The sequence below is a fragment of the Drosophila navojoa genome, chromosome 2 (genome assembly GCF_054131105.1).
Source record: "Drosophila navojoa isolate 15081-1374.11 chromosome 2, UAZ_NAV_1.0, whole genome shotgun sequence".
In the NCBI taxonomy this organism is placed as follows: domain Eukaryota; kingdom Metazoa; phylum Arthropoda; class Insecta; order Diptera; family Drosophilidae; genus Drosophila; species Drosophila navojoa.
The window spans coordinates 30,534,919-30,552,757 of record NC_142890.1 but is presented as its reverse complement, the minus strand read 5'-3'; the positions used below and the strand labels follow the sequence as shown (position 1 = coordinate 30,552,757).

General features: G+C 40.4%; 1 protein-coding gene across 1 annotated transcript; it reads left to right on the top strand.

The window, feature by feature from the left end:
• Positions 1-6,926: 6,926 nt before the first annotated feature.
• Positions 6,927-17,563, top strand: cry (circadian regulator cryptochrome). The gene is made up of 4 exons (XM_030386994.2): positions 6,927-7,216; positions 8,102-8,445; positions 8,505-9,424; positions 10,325-17,563. The coding sequence occupies exons 1-4, from the start codon at positions 7,075-7,077 to the stop codon at positions 10,536-10,538; spliced, it is 1,620 nt and encodes a 539-aa protein (XP_030242854.1). The 5' UTR covers positions 6,927-7,074; the 3' UTR covers positions 10,539-17,563.
• The last annotated feature ends 276 nt before the right edge of the window (positions 17,564-17,839 follow it).

The window sequence follows — 17,839 nt, the reverse complement described above, 5'->3', positions numbered from 1 at the left end:
ATTACTCTTTACATTTTATTTATGCCACGCGTTGATTGTGGCCCCTTTTCCCACCCACTCTAAATTTGGGCCAACTTCAACATAAATCGGGAGCCATTTTCTCATTACACATTTCATAGGTCCGCAACGTGTCGCAGATCTATAATTTGGTCTGGGCCACATTATAATTTTTGGTATTCCACTTTCCTCTCGGCTCTCGTTTCCAGCTGAGTAAATACAAATACAAAGGCACGAGTACTTGACATCAAAGCTATTAGCAAAATTGGCCGCATAAAGAGGACGAAAATAAATTAAATAATGTCAGCTGAAATGGCTGAGGGAAACATCGCAAAAGCGATCCATACGCATACGCATAAATACGCATTCATAGAGGCTTGAATGGCTCTGGTTTTGGCTCTGGCTCTGGCTATAATCAAATCAAACAGAATTCGTCTTGGTGAAGCATGCCCCATAGCAGAGGCTCCTCATAGCGTTAGTCGGATTATTTTCTTATAGATGACTTGCACATACGCACGATATGAATAGCGCCTATATAATAATAATTACGATGACGCAGAGCTCAAAAATTGCTGACGAATTGCGGGCATTAGTCAATCATTTATCTTGTGAAAATCTTTGAGTATGAGCTTAATAAGTAAATAATCAAATGACTTTTGTTGAATGTGAAAGAGTATGAAAAATAAAGAGCAAAGGTTATTCCCTTGAAAAAATATTATTAAATATTCATCATATTATTAGATGTTATTACTTTTTACATCTTTTTTAATTTTTGGCTTGTTTTGTTTAACAAATTTAGTTTTCAATTGAAGCAGACCCTTGTCTATGAAATTAAAAAATTGTAAATATTAATACACGTTTATATTTTGTGTGTTGTCTTTGTATATCTGTCACTTTGTCTCTCTCTATCTGTCTCTCTGTTTATCTCACAGTCTGTTTCAAGCAAGAGACGAAGAACGCCGGGATGTTGAATACTTAGTGGATATATGTATGTATGTAGCGGAAATACATATGGGAAATACCTAAAGAGAATACCTATAGGACGTACGCAAGTACAAATGTGGCGATATCAACTCAACTTATCATATATATACCCGCTTCTACCTGATACACATATTTTCGATTATTTTCGAGTTAATTTCACGACTGCATCAATTATATATTAAATTGTATATTGACTGTATTGGTCGATTGCTAGTAGGATAGCTGAAGCCCTCATATTTAAGTCATACACCTGTCTATCAAAAAACCTAATAGTTTCAAAACGTTTTCTCAGATCCCATTAGACTCAATCAATCAGTCATTTCAACAATTGTACATGCTGACATTTCAGCATCGACCTATTGATTGCGCATTATTATTCACATCAATAAATTACTCAGTCAGTCAACCTGGAAATTCTCTATTACGGCTTCTTTCCACCCAAGCAGCCAGTTGCCGAGTCCGTCTGCCAATCAGTCAATATATACGGGAAAGAAGTTCTTATCACGTCGATTGGCGCGCAGTCCCCAAGCAATTAACCAAGTAACACACTCTCCCACGACTACTCCCACGACTGCTCCCACTCCTCATTGACTTTCAGCTGGCGCATTCAATCAGAGTCTAATTGGCTTACCGCTGGCACTGCAGCCATTCAATAATATGCGACGGTCCACTCTCCACTCTCCACGCCCCACGCTCCATGCGCCATGCGCCATGCTCCACGTTCTCGCAGATGGGCCGCAGGACGGTTTGGCGACCTACTTTTAGACCTCGCTGAACTACCTGCGCTTGTCAGGCATCGACTGGACCTGTGGCTACCTGTGTCTGTGTGTGTGTGTGTGTGTGTGTGTGTGTGTGCCGATGCGACTTCAAAGGACAAGCTGCTGCTTTACATAATTATTTATGGGAGTTCATTTGTTGGCACGCATGCCTACGCATAGCTGGCCCGATCAATCACACATAAAACAATATTTACAACATGAGAATGAGCTCCACGTTAACAGCCGGCCGATACGAGCAGACTTCACTGTACCCAGCGCCCAGTGGCCAGAGCCCAGACTGTTGAGCGGACGCTTCGATGGGCTTGCAGGCGGCCCCGACAATGGCTGACTGCAGTGCGTCTATCCAGAGGCATGTTGGGCTCATACGCCAGGAGGCAAGTCCTGCGGTCCTGCGGTCCTAGCGCTGACAGCCCTACACAAACAGACGCTCGCTCAACCACACACTGTTGTCAATTATGGTTGAGTGGGCGCCTGTGAGTCTGGCATTTGACTTAAAATAAACAACAGTCGGCAGCAAAGAATAACATGGGCTCTAAAATAACTGATGTGGCATCCGGGCATAGATAAGATGAAATCTAAATAGCCCAAAGGATGTGCAGTGCGTACGTGTATTTGTGTGTGTGTTTGCATGTGCGTGGGTGTGGCATGCATTGATTTGTGGGCCCCAATAAATCGCTTAGCCAATTGGCTCGAATTGAAAGCCGAATGTAAACACCAACGGCACAACTGCAAATATTATTTAATAACTGTTTGCTTAAATGAATGCCGACTTGTTGGCCCATTGCGAAGCGATGTAGCTTATTAAAGCCGAAAGCGTTCAGCACAGTTTCAGTACATATGTATATTTCAGAAAATGAATACTTTCGATATTCAATACTTTTGCTTGACAATTATGTCTGCTGCACTGCTTCACACATTTTGGTAGAAATAATATTATTATTGAAATACCTTGCAGAAATTTCAATGAGAATTCACAATTAAAAGCAGACTCAATTAACTCTCGACAATAACGGACAGATGGGAATCGAGAGTCCTGTGGACAGGCCGGCTGATAACGAGTCGGCGAATTAATTGTTATACATCTGGGTAATTAATTTCTGAACGGAAAAGGGGTAAATGATGTCACCAGCTTACAATAATATATCACAAACAAGAGTTTAGCAGCGCGTATGCTTGATTTTTGCATGCGTATGCCTCGCATGCATGTTTCCCTTTACGACTTGTATTTGATGAATCTGTAGGGCTCTCACACACACACACACACAGCTAAAGAGCAGCAGACATTTGAAAGGAAAAGTTCAATCTGTATGTGCACGATACGAGTACGTGCAGCTAGGACTTTCATGAGCTGCTTGCACACATAAATAAAGCTCCGAGGCGATTAGGTCACAGGACTTGGCATTTTTGCAACTACTGGCTTAGCTTGATTGGTCTGCTGCTATGTGGGAATGGATATTTTGGTTTATTGTCTTCGTTATAATCGCCTTATGTTGCATGCCAAAGCAGCCTTTGCAAACAGAAATGATTGTGGTCCAGCTAAACCCAAATTGAGATTCGAATGTTTCTTTATGTTTGCAATGTCTGTTGTTGGAAATGAGCCGAAAAATATTACACAGCTGAAGCTTAAAGCCAACAACAACACAACTGAGTTTGCATTTCGTCGACCACGGCAGCCACAACAACAGAAAATATATATCAAAGAAAGTAATACAATTTCAGGTTAACTTTAGTTAACAAATGCCCCACAGAAAATCAATTTGTTTTCAGCGAGAGTTTGGAAAAAAGTTAATAAATATTTTATATATTATTATTTCAAATCTTCTACGAGACCTCATTGACGTCAATTCATGATTCATTTTTGTGTAGCAAAAACAAGTAAGACTACTCTAGGTGGGAGTGCCTGACTAGAATGCAGACATCTGTTTGGAGAGAAGAGCTGTACCCACCTTTTATGTATGCCTACATACAAATATTTCACGTTTATTCTGTATTTTGCACTGCATTAAACTAAATTTTGAATAACTTTTCGCCAGATGCATTCTGTCCATCAATTGATATTATATCTATTATTGAGTTAGTTTTTATGCATTAGATATTATTGAACAAAAGAACGCATTGGCCTCGCGCACTTATTTTAACTGATAAACTGATCCAGCCTGTGCTCTCTTATAACATGAATAAATTTTCAATATTTTTAAGATCTTGTAGTTTTTGAGATGATTTCAAGTAGACTCAGGTCGTCGTGTTGATGCAGAATAGTTTGTAAATGATAAATTATTATGGAAAATAGCATTTTAGCTCAGTTTTTTACTTTCATATGGACTCTGCTTTTCGTCATAATTCACAATAACTTAAAAATTATAAACTGATAAAATATTTACCTGCATGCACCAAATCATTATACCCTTCTGAAGGCTCATCTCAGTGGGTATGAAAATCGCTCAGCACACGTGCGATTTTCTAAGCCTTTGGATTTTTGTTTTAGCAAAAATATATTTATTTTTAGCGTCAACTCTCCAAAGTGTCTGCGGCAACTGACGTCAACGGAAAGTTGCAGTTATGCGAAATAAAACAATACAAAATTGAAACTCTCTGTCAAGAACAGGCCTCAAGCAATCAAATTCCAATTCCAATTCGTGTGTAAGTGCTTATTTCCACTCAACGCTCAACGCTCAGTGCTCCACGCTTGCTGCAGCTGCTTTGATTTATGGTCTGAGCATTTCACTATGGCTCGAAGGAATTTCTATGAGGAATTGTTTCTGGACCGCCAGAGCGCTAAGCAGCAGCAGGAGCAGTCCTCGGCAGTGGTGCCACAACAACTTCCGCGCAGTTATCTAATGGCAGCTGGGGCACTCATAACTGGCCATTTACAATAAACAATCTACCCCAACACAGAGCTGAAAATTATATAAAATTTATTTAACAATCAGCTCTGCAACGAGCTGCATCATTCGCATTCACATTCACATTCACATTCGCATTCCGTTGCAATGTCATGAGCGTGGACTTGCCATGATGTAAAGTAACGAACCGTCAACACAAACAGCGGCAGCAGCTGCCAGAAGATGCCATACAAGGCGGCATCCCTTTGTTCTCTCTCTCCCTTCCTCTGCATGCGTGTGTGTGTGTGTGTGTGTGTGTGTGGCCATGTGTGTGTGCACATGTCTGTGTGTAGTGTACTGATTGCACAAAGGCATCAAGCCCGTCAACTCCTTAGTGACGTGTTGAGCAAAAGAAAAACAAGCAACTGCTTGGGCACCAAGGACAGCTGAGCCAAGGAAACAACGCAAAGGACTCATAGCAGAGCACCTGAACGTCGGCTAACGTAACAACGGCGAACAGTGGTCGACAATCACAATAAACAACTCAAAATATAATATATGCAATGGCATATACAAATTTACATTTATCTGCAGAGCCTAAGACCAAATCAAAATCAAATAAAAATCGTCGTATACCTGTTCGGCATTGTAAGTAAATTAAATTTCAAATTAAATATTAGTGAATATATTGTATACACAATATAAATACATATAAATATTATATATTTCATAATTAAAAAATGGTTTTATTTTACGAAATATAATTTGTATTATATCACGTTTATATAAAATATATAAAATTCAGCATTCTTAAATTTTATTCATATAAGATTAATTTGTTTTTTAGAACTTCTAGTACTATATTGTGTTTTGAAAACTTCCGAGTTCCTCTTAACCTGCAATATTGCTGTGAAGTTTGTATTCTACAAATTTATCCAAGTTAAAAGGTCAAAAAGAAAAAAAGAAAATGAGTGCTTAAGTGCTTAATATTGAAGAGAATTCAATCATCTACTTATTTATGTTATTTTATAAATATATATAAATATATTGTTTTCAGTAAATTCAATGTTTTACTGTTCACATATTTGCACAAATTTTTGTCGCAATCTCAGCGTCGATTTACAGTTAGCCATTGGCTGGCTCTATGGCAACGAGGTTAATGCTCCTCGCATAGATTGTCTCAGGTGGCTTCCACTACTGCATTGTGCGGATTTTCATTTCTTTATCAGATCCGCTGTGGCATTTATTTAAAATTGCACAGCTTTGTTCTTAGTTGCTGCAATCTTTGTTGCTGTTGTTGCTATTGTTGTTGTTGTTTTTAGTTGCGTTGGACACGTGGGCCACGTGCGTGGGTCTGCTTGGGCCATTGTATTGGCAATGGGCGTGCCAGATTATGGTACCACCAATATTGCCTTTTCCTCCCTCCATGCGGGCGACAAACGCTTCTCTACCCTCTTTTTTGGGTGACATGCAAAGCTGCAGTTTTCGATGCACTGCCTCAGAAGCTAACACAAAAACATTTGCGGAGCAGACGAGGTAGTAAGCCAGCTGAGGGCTTAGGTTTAGAATTGACGTACCATCGTACTGTCAATTTCAAAGCCACAAACAAGCAAAAATTGAAGGCTGCTTATCAAGCGACTAGCAAATACCCTTTCGCAGCTTAAGTGAGACTAAGTTTGACACCTTATGCCTTTCAGTAACAACTTACATATTAATGGTCTTACAGATATTACATTTCCACTTCAAGGCTGTATGGGTTTTATTTTTACACAGTAATTCATAGCTATTGTTAAATCCAAATGCGATTTTTGTAAAATCCAAATAGGAAGCCTAGAAAAATAACTTTCGAAATGAATTTTTACCTTAACATTTTCGATAACAACTATTTTTTCAATCTCTATATCTTACCTTATATCATCATATACATATTTTCTATATTGTCTTGCTCACCTCAGCCTAATGAAATAGTCGCGTTACCCTTGGTGAGGTCGTAACAAAATCGCTAGCGACGTAATAAGCAGCAACAGTTGAGCTTTGGGGTTGTAGTCGGACGCTGACGCTCGTTGCGGCGGGTGTGCGGGGGCGACTCTGGTTAGCTGAGCGTAGTGCAGTGCTCAAAATGCAACGAGCCGTGTGTTAAGTGCTTCCCGCTGCTACTGCCACTCACAAGCACACACACACACACGTGTACGCGCTACCACACTCACACACACTCATGCATTCTGTAAGCATTCGCACACTTGAGAGAGAGACGGGCACACGCGTACAGCTTTGTATTGACGCACTCGACAGCGATGAGAACATGTCAAAGCTAAAGCTTCAGTGCGGCGGCCGGGTCCCAGTCAGTCGTAAACGCTGTCCACGTCGTCGCAGTTGCTCCATTCGCAAATCGAACGTCAACGCGAGCGCATCTCGTCGACGGAGCAAGCCAACAACTAATTGGAAAACTGAGAGACGAAAACGAGACTGAACCGCACTCAGAGATCTGCAGCATGGCTCGGCGCGGTGCGAATGTGATTTGGTTTCGCCATGGTCTCCGGCTTCACGATAATCCAGCGATGCTGGCCGCGCTGTCCAACAAAGATCAAGGCGTCGCCCTGATACCCATTTTCATATTCGATGGCGAGAGCGCGGGTAAGTCAAGTCAAGCAGTTGCAGCTAGTTGCAGCTGACGCTGTCATCCATCTGGTTGGACTGAGTTCTACGATTACGTTCGCCGGCTCCCTCTCTGCACTATGAGATAATAGCGCAATTCAGCGACTTTTGATTACCAAATATTTAGTGGATCGCTCGAGCAAGCGATGCAAGCACATCATGTTTCCATGGCCAGAGAGGGAGGCACGAGGCGACTCTACTCGTGCTTAGGTCCAATCAACCGTAAACAAAACAATGCGTTCTACTACGCGAGAAACAGAGAAACAGAGCGGGAGAGAGAGAGAGAGAGAGAGAGAGAGATAAAGAGAGAGAGATAAATAGAGAGAGAGAGATGGAGAGATAGAACGAGAGGGCCAGAGCGAGGCAGATAGTTAGAGGCAGAGGTGGAAGTGAGAAACCATTGCGATTGCAGGCAATTAGCTTCTCAGAGAGACTTTAATAGTAATATATATGTATGTAGATATATAACATATATACACACACATACTTCTTTTTATATGCATATACATATGTACATATGTATAAGCAGCGCGTGTATCGCCAGCCATATGTAAAAAATATTTTTTTTATTGAATACGTACAGTTGGGCCGAAAACGGTTATTGGAAAACTTAAAACTAAGTAACTAATTGTTTTTATCTCTGATTATTATTAGGAATATAGGTAAAAAGCAATCTTATTATTACTTGTACTTGATTATTTATTTTTTATTTTTTAGATTAAATCATGTATCATAGATTAATATATTATAACCTTTTGGAAAATTAAAAGTAGAAAGTACAAAATTAAAAAATATATATATATTTAAAAAAATATATATTTCCCATTGGAGCAATTACAAATTTATTTGTTTTTCCTAATCTAGGCACAAAAAATGTTGGATACAATCGCATGCGCTTCTTGCTAGACTCGCTGCAGGACATCGACAGGCAGTTGCAGGAGGCGACGGAAGGACGCGGCGGTTTGCTCATTTGCGAGGGCCAGCCAGTGCACATCTTTCGGCGTCTGCATGAGCACGTGGGCCTGCACAAGATCTGCGTGGAGCAGGACTGCGAGCCCATCTGGAACGAGCGGGACGAAGCAACCAAAAGCCTCTGCCGCGAGCTGGGCATCGAGTACGTGGAGAAGGTGTCACACACACTATGGGATCCACGCACTGTGATCGACACGAACGGCGGCATCGCCCCCCTGACCTACCAGATGTTCCTAGTAAGTAACTGCAGCTCCACTAGCAACTGCTGTCTGGCTAATCACAGCTCGACCTGCAGCACACGGTGCAGATTATCGGCCTGCCGCCAAGGCCGGTGCGCGATCCGCACTTTGGGGGCGTCAAGTTTGTTCAGCTGTCCCCGGAGCTGCGCCATGACATTGGCTGCTTTGAGATGACCCCCACGCCGGAACACTTCAATGTATACAGCGACAACATGGGCTACCTGGCCAAAATCAACTGGGTCGGTGGCGAGACGCAGGCGCTGCTGCTGCTGGGTGAGCGGCTCAAGGTGGAGCAGCACGCCTTCGAGCGTGGCTACTATCTGCCTAACCAGGCCATGCCCAACATTCTGGATACGCCCAAGTCGATGAGCGCCCACTTGCGCTTTGGCTGCCTGTCCGTGCGCAGGTTCTACTGGTGCATGCACGACCTCTTCAAGAACGTGCAGCTGCGCGCCTGCGTCCGGGGCGTCCAAATGTCGGGCGGCGCCCACATTACCGGACAGCTGATATGGCGTGAGTATTTCTACACGATGTCGGTGAACAATCCGCAGTACGACCGCATGGAGGGCAACGAGATCTGCCTCAGCATACCCTGGGCGAAGCCCGATGCCGAACAACTGCAGCGCTGGCGCCTCGGCCAGACGGGCTTCCCGCTGATCGACAGCGCCATGCGGCAGCTGCTGGCTGAGGGCTGGCTGCACCACACGCTCCGCAACACGGTGGCCACCTTCCTCACTCGCGGCGGCCTCTGGCAGAACTGGGAGTTCGGCCTGCAGCACTTCCTCAAGTATCTGCTGGACGCCGATTGGTCGGTCTGCGCGGGCAACTGGATGTGGGTATCCAGCTCGGCATTCGAGCGACTGCTCGACTCCTCCCTCGTCACCTGCCCTGTGGCGCTGGCCAAGCGCCTCGATCCCAACGGCCAGTATATCAAGCAGTACGTGCCAGAGCTACAGCACGTGCCCAAGGAGTACATGTGAGTTGTGTTTGAGCCCTACAAATTGCCCCCCTGAACATCTGGTCTCCAATTGGCCATGAGCAATTTAATGATACTTTTCTGGAAATGTAATGTCTTTCACAATCGGAAGTCACTGTCAAATGAAGCGTGTTTCTGTTATGTCATTTAGAGCTTTAAAAGTGCTTTAATCTCAGCTGAAATCCAAATTGTAAATACTTGAAATCACAGACAATCTTTCAAATCTAGTTCATGTTGCAATGTGCGATGGCAAAGAATGGGAAATTTGAAAAAAAAAAAACAAGAAGGTCAGCTCTTAGATCACTTTTATTGCTAAAATCCATTATCATATATGTATACTTTTTATTTCAGCTATATTATTATCCTGGGATATACATACATATGGAAAATATTATCATATTGTTATGGGATATTTCGAAAATATTTACATATGTATGTATATATCTTAATCGTATTCCTATCCCTGACTTTCATTGTAGCTTGTAGCAGCGGCCTTCGTATTACCGTCTTCCATTATAGCTCTGATTCAATTTTTTACGAGTTCCCAATATCACTGAGCTCAGTTGGTATGATTATTCTTAGTCTCTTCCGACTTTTTTGACTTCCGATATCTCTTGTCAGTCTGTCTATATGTTCGCATCCTTCTCGTTTGTCAAATCATACTATACATAAATAGCCCCCACGGATGAACTCATAAACACTCCCGGCCACGTTTAACAACAGCTGTAGTTGTCTCTGTATAAGGAACAATATATGCTTTATTTATCACTAATGGATAGTACAAATTTTCGGGTTCTCTCTAATAGCGTATCAGTAATATAATGAATGTTTCATAATTCAAAATGTTTCAGTTGCTTTTCAACTATTGAACAATTTAATATATTTTCTTTCAATTTTTAGCCACGAGCCTTGGCTAATGTCAGCTGAGGAGCAGAAGCGCTACGAGTGCTTGATTGGAGTCCATTATCCAGATCGCATTATTGACCTGTCGCTGGCCTCGAAGCGGAATATGCTGGCAATGAAGGCGTTACGCAATTCCCTAATAGAGCCGCCGCCCCATTGCCGGCCCTCTAATGAGGAGGAGGTGCGTCAATTCTTTTGGCTGGCCGACTGAGGAGATCCAATGCCAATCATATTTTTATGCCTATCTGTGTCTAATTTCCTATATCAACAATAACAAAATATAATAATAATAATACATATATATATATATATATATATATATATATATATATATATATATATATATATATATATATAAGTTAACACAATCGACCAGCAAAACATAAATGTTCAGATTGATCACGCGCCGTCAGCATGAATGTAGCCGTTCCCAGCGGATATTGCACAACAGCAGCAGTGGCTCCAACGCGCAACAATGTTGTTGCCCGAAGTAATGCGATGCCTCGCGTAAATATGCAATGTCAGCATAATCAGGGTTTAGGGCTAGCTTTGGATATAAGAATTTATGTCACTGTACTTCAGTTGATTTTTGATAATAAAGAACGTCGGTCGTCGCCACGGGATTATTGAAGTCTACTCATTTTGTGCAACACCGCACACTAACATCTAACACTTACAGCAAAAAAAGCTTAATTGGCGCCCAACCGAAACGAACCCAAAAACGAAAAAAGAAAAAAGAAAGCAGCATTAGACGAAACAGTACGCAGCGAAGACACCCACCACGAAGCGGCTCATCAGCGAAGAAACACACAACATACAGTCTACTAACATAATATAAGAACATGTGAGTAGAGTGTTCATTGCAAAAAAAGAAATTAAGGAGTAAAAACAAATAAAAATACAATTTCAACCTTTAAATATTAATTATTAATAACAAAAAACGCAGCACGCAAAATTCCCTGTCTTTACTTGCCCTATGAGTGATAGTGAAATACAAGATTTAATAACAAAGTTTCGAAAAATTTACAACACAGAAAATTTAAAAATGGCTTTGAATTCAGATCAATTAAAAGCTATAGTAGAAGGCGCAGTCGCAAGCGCTTTAGCTGCTCAAAAAGATAGCTTTGATAGAAAATTAAACGAAATTGAACAACGTATAAATTCAGTACAGGTTAGCGCACCCGAGGTAGAAACTTTCAAGGAGGCAGAAATCAAAATAGGTGTTATTTGCAACGAAACCCTTGACATCATGAAGTCCCTCCCGGACTTTGAAGGAAAAAGCGAAACTTATGTATCTTGGAGAAAGGCTGCGCATATCGCATACAAGGTATATGAGAAATACGATGGTAGCTCAAAGCATTATCAAGCTTTGGGAATATTAAGAAACAAAATTAAGAACGCTGCTGATATGGTACTCTCTTCTTTCGACACTCCTCTAAATTTTAAGGCCATTATAAATCGGTTAGATTTCACGTACTCCGACAAACGACCGATATACTTAATTGAACAGGAGATGTCAACACTCCGCCAAGGAAATTTGACACTACTGCAGTACTACGAAGAGGTAGAAAAGAAACTGACTTTACTTATAAATAAGACAATCATGACCTACGACACCACCGTTGCCTCTTCGCTAAATGAGAAATATAGAGCAGACGCCCTGCGAGTATTCATCTCAGGAACCAGGAAGGCCTTAAGTGATGTCCTATTCTCAGCTAGACCAATTGATCTTCCCTCTGCATTGGCATTGGCTCAAGAAGTTGAGTCAAATCATGAACGTTATATGTTCGCCACAAATTTCGCCCGCAGTATAGAAGAAAAAGCGCAGAAGATCGAACAAAGACAGCAAGTCAGAGACAAGACTCTAGCTCAAGACCCAAAACACAACCAACCAGGAAAAAGCCCACACTACAAAAGACCAGAATTCTCACCACGACAAGAACAGGTAGAACCAATGGACGTTGACTCATCTTCTCGCTTCAGACAGGCTACGCAACACCAACAAAACGCGACCTTCTCGAAACAGACTCAGTGGCCAAATCAACAACGACGCACTCAATACGAAAACTACAATAACCAGGGACAGGCAAACAAACGACCAAACAGCGGTAGCGCACGGTTCACAGGACCGAAACAGCAAAGAGTTAACCACCTAGGAACAGAAGATACAGAATACGAGCAGGACAATAGCGAATACCAAGCGATCGCAGAAACCGAGACAGAAGACGTTGACAATGAATTGGACGAATACGACCAGGTCAATTTTTTAGGAATAAATCCCTGCTCCCGTTCATAGAGAGAACGATAGCAGGGAAAACCATAAAGTTGCTAATAGATACCGGAGCCTCAAAGAATTACGTGAGACCATTAAAAGAACTAAAAAATATTACGCCGGTAGAAAAACCCTTTCGATTAAAATCAATCCATGGCCACAACGTAGTTGACAAGAAATGCATAATGCACCTTTTTAATACCAAGACAACATTTTTCTTATTACCAAACCTCACGACATTCGATGGTATAATCGGACTTGACCTACTAAACCAAACCAACGTTTTATTAGACTTCAAAAATAAGAAACTAACAACAAACTATGGTTCTGAGACCATTAACTTTCTAAAATGCCCAGCCGTAAATTTCACAAGTGTCAAAGAAATAGAAGCCCCTCAGGCTATAACAACGGAATTTCAAACAATGCTCAAAGCCCGAGCAGGAGTATTTGCGGAACCAAATGAAGCGCTTCCGTATAATACAAATGTCATTGCAACTATTAGAACAGAGGACGAGAATCCCATTTATTCAAAATTATATCCATACCCAATGGGCGTATCAGAATTCGTAAACACAGAAACTCAAGATCTGTTAGAAAACGGTATAATACGTCCGTCCCAGTCACCATACAACAACCCCGTGTGGGTTGTAGATAAAAAAGGTACCGACGAGCAGGGAAGAAAAAAGAAACGTTTAGTTATAGACTTCAGAAAACTAAACAAAAAGACAATAGATGACAAATACCCCATTCCCAATATAGCCTCCATTTTATCCAACTTAGGCACAGCAAAGTACTTTACAACACTAGATTTAAAATCCGGATTCCACCAGATTTTACTTGCCGAAAAAGATAGAGAAAAAACAGCCTTTTCTGTAGGAAGCGGAAAGTATGAGTTCTGCAGGCTCCCTTTTGGCTTGAAAAATGCACCTAGTATTTTTCAGAGAGCCATTGACGATGTGCTCAGAGAGCAAATTGGAAAATCTTGTTATGTTTACGTAGACGACGTAATCATTTTTTCTGAAAATATGGAAAGCCATGTCAAGCATATCGCCTGGGTCCTAGATAAACTATACGAGGCCAACATGAGAGTTTCACCAGAAAAGTCGCACTTTTTCAAAGAAAGTGTAGAATACCTAGGTTTCGTAGTCTCAAGTAATGGTATAAAGACATGTCCAAGTAAAGTTGAAGCGATTCGTAACTATGAAGTACCAACAACTTTGTTTAACGTCAGATCATTCCTTGGGTTGGCAAGCTACTATAGGTGTTTCATCAAGGACTTCGCGTCTATAGCAAAACCTATAAGCGACATCTTAAAAGGCCAAAATGGCAAAGTGAGCGCCGGACAATCCAAAAAAATTCCAGTAAAATTTGACGAGAGTCAACATGCGGCATTCGAGAAGCTAAAAGAGGTTCTTGCATCCGAAAATGTAATGTTGCTCTACCCCGACTACAAGAAGCCGTTTGATTTAACAACGGACGCTTCATCCTCTGGTCTTGGGGCAGTTCTGTCACAAGGTGGAAAACCAATCACCATGATATCAAGAACATTAAAGGATAGAGAGCTTATCTTTGCAACAAATGAGAGGGAACTACTTGCAATAGTTTGGGCTTTAAAAAACCTCCGAAATTATCTATATGGGGTAAAAAATTTAAATATCTTTACGGACCATCAGCCTCTGACGTTTGCAGTATCCGACCGAAACCCGAACGCAAAAATCAGGCGTTGGAAAGCTTTTATAGATGAATATAACGCAAACATCTATTACAAGCCAGGGAAGGAGAACTACGTTGCGGACGCACTGTCACGGCATAATATTCATGCCCTAGAGGACGATGTACAGTCAGACAGAGCCACAATTCACAGCGAAATATCGCTCACATACACCATAGACACAACAGACAAACCAATCAACTGTTTCCAAAACCAAATTATAATAGAAGAAAATAATATAGCCTCTGATCGTACAGTTATCCTATTTGGTAAGAAAATCCGACATACAATTCATTTCTCAAACAGAGACTCGTTAATCAAAAGAGTTTGCGATGTAGTCAAAAAAGATGTCGTAAATGCAATCCATTGCGAGTTACCAATATTAGCATTCATACAACATAAACTAATAGAAACTTTTCCAACAACAACATTTCGATATACAAAGTACATAGTAAATGACATTTTTGATAAAAACGAACAGAAAGAAATAATTGCAACAGAACACAATCGGGCTCACAGAGCAGCCCAAGAAAATGTGAAGCAGATTTTACAAGACTATTTTTTTCCGAAAATGACAAAATTAACGAACGAAGTTGTTTCAAATTGTAAAATTTGTAAAACAGCTAAGTACAATCGTCACCCACAAAAACAAATACTTGGAGAAACACCCATACCTTCCTATGTGGGCGAAATACTACACATAGACATATACTCAACCAATAAAAAATACTTCCTTACGTGCATAGATAAATTTTCAAAATTTGCAATTGTTCAACCCATCGCTTCAAGGACAATAATTGACATACAATCAGCAATTTTACAACTTGTAAATTTTTACCGGCATACCAAGACGATCTATTGCGATAACGAGCCCTCCATAAAGTCCGAAACAATAAAATCTCTGCTAAACAATCAATATAACATTCAAATCGTAAATGCCCCACCACTCCATAGTACATCAAACGGACAAGTCGAGAGATTCCATAGCACCCTCGGTGACATTGCAAGATGCCTAACAGCTCAAAGAAAAATTACTGACACTGTTGAAACGATACTTCAAGCAACTATCGAATATAACAATACAATTCACTCAGTAACGGACAAACGACCAATCGATATAATCCACTCATCCTCCCCAGAACTCGAAATAGAGATAGGAAATAAAATTCAAAAGGCACAACAACTCCTAACAAATAGAGTAAACGAAACAAGACACAATAGACAATTCCAAATAGGCGACACAGTTTTGGAAAAAACAAACAGACGCTTAGGGAACAAACTGACACCACTATACAACGAAGGCAAAATTGACGCAGACTTGGGGACAACAGTCTTAATAAAAGGGAGGGTGGTCCACAAGGACAATCTAAGATAGGCAAAACATTAAATTCCCTTTTTTATCTTTTTAGGATTTGGACTATACTTCTTTTTGCTACAACGATAACAGCGAAATTGACTGACTATACTAACATGGACTACATACCGATCTTGGACGGATACGTAACCATTTGGACGGATTTCCAATACTTGAAGCACTCAACCAACCTTACCCTATACTCAGAAATAGTAAAAAATACGAAAGAATTAGCAAACCATTTCCCCCGATCACATATGAGAATGTTATTAGACGCAGACATACAACATATAGAAACATTAATAGCTACAGTAAATGTCCACCATAGACATGCTAGGAGTATCAATATGCTAGGCACCGTTCTAAAGGTCGTAGCTGGCACGCCAGACCATGATGATTTCGAGAAACTAAAATTTACACAGAATGAACTTGTAGAGTCAGAAAATAGGCAGATAACCATAAACACAAAAATGCAGGAACAAATTAATAAGCTAACTGACACCGTAAACCTCCTAGTAAAAAACACAAAAGTAAAACAAGTAGACACAGAGCATTTATATGAAACGCTGCTAACAAGAAATAGAATAATTATCTCAGAGTTAAAAACCTTAATACTATCAGTAACACTTGCAAAGGTTGGAATTGTAAACCCCTCCATTTTGGATTCCACTGATTTAAAAAACATTGTTAATGAACACTCTATAAATATCACTATTACTGACTTAATGGAAGTATCTCAAATTAAAGTTTTGTTAAGCGAAAATTTTCTACATTTCATTATAAGATATCCTAAGCCTAGCATAGTATGTAAAAAATTAACCGTATACCCTGTCCAACACAACGGCATCATAATAAATTTCGCCGAAGACTACAATTTAGCTGACTGTGGAAATCATGTAATATCAATAGGAAATTGTAGTACAGCCCTCACAATAACGTTCTGCAAGAAGTCACCCTACACAACATGCGCTCAACAGCTACACTCAGGGGACACCGCACATTGTTCAACTCGGCCCAGCCACCTCGAACCTCTAACCATAGTCGACGATGGAGTAATCATCATCAACGACGGAGCAGCTACAGTCAACGAGCAGATGGTAAAAGGGACGTTCCTCCTTACCTTTGACGACAAGATAAAGGTAAACAACACCGTATGCCAAAACCAAAAAAACTACGTGAGGAAATCCCCGGGACCAGCGGTATCTGCGCTTTTAAATATAACAGACCACCAAGAGATACCAAGCCTGCCATACCTGCAGAAGATAAGCATAAAAAATCTGCGGGATATTGCTCAACTAGAGGAAGGGCTAGTAAGAAGGCCAATAGTATCTGGGCTAACCGTGGCCATCCTTTTACTCTCCTGCTACGCTTCGATGAAACTCTATCAAAGACATCAGAGGAACAAACGTCAACGTGATCTTCAAACATTAATTAACGGTTTCAAGAAAGCCGAGGACGTCATTCATCTAAGTGGGGGAGGAGTTAACACAATCGACCAGCAAAACATAAATGTTCAGATTGATCACGCGCCGTCAGCATGAATGTAGCCGTTCCCAGCGGATATTGCACAACAGCAGCAGTGGCTCCAACGCGCAACAATGTTGTTGCCCGAAGTAATGCGATGCCTCGCGTAAATATGCAATGTCAGCATAATCAGGGTTTAGGGCTAGCTTTGGATATAAGAATTTATGTCACTGTACTTCAGTTGATTTTTGATAATAAAGAACGTCGGTCGTCGCCACGGGATTATTGAAGTCTACTCATTTTGTGCAACACCGCACACTAACATCTAACACTTACAGCAAAAAAAGCTTAATTTATATATATATATATATATATATATATATATGTATATTTAGTGTATGTATAATAAAAATGTCGCTTGTATTTCATTAATAATGTTTTATTTTGTTTTTAATTTTTTAATTAAAATATTTACTACAATACAATTTGTATTTTCAATGTTTTAACAGCTTATAACTTTTACTCATACATATTTTATTTATGTATCCTAATTTAAAGTGATTTATTATGTGTAAATATTTATTTGTTTAATTATTTATATATAATTATTATTATCAATCGTATTACACTTTTAAATCATATGCAATTAACGTTTATTTTAAGAAAAACGAATTAGAAAATTTGAACGCGAATTAACGTTTAAAATATTTA

What these genes read in the sequence shown, in the direction of transcription:
- cry (XM_030386994.2), top strand. Translation starts at nt 7,075, where the DNA reads ATGGCTCGGCGCGGTGCGAATGTGATTTGGTTTCGCCATGGTCTCCGG. An exon ending in ATTCGATGGCGAGAGCGCGG is followed by an intron (nt 7,217 to 8,101) that starts GTAAGTCAAGTC and finishes TTCCTAATCTAG; the next exon opens with GCACAAAAAATGTTGGATAC. An exon ending in TGACCTACCAGATGTTCCTA is followed by an intron (nt 8,446 to 8,504) that starts GTAAGTAACTGC and finishes CTCGACCTGCAG; the next exon opens with CACACGGTGCAGATTATCGG.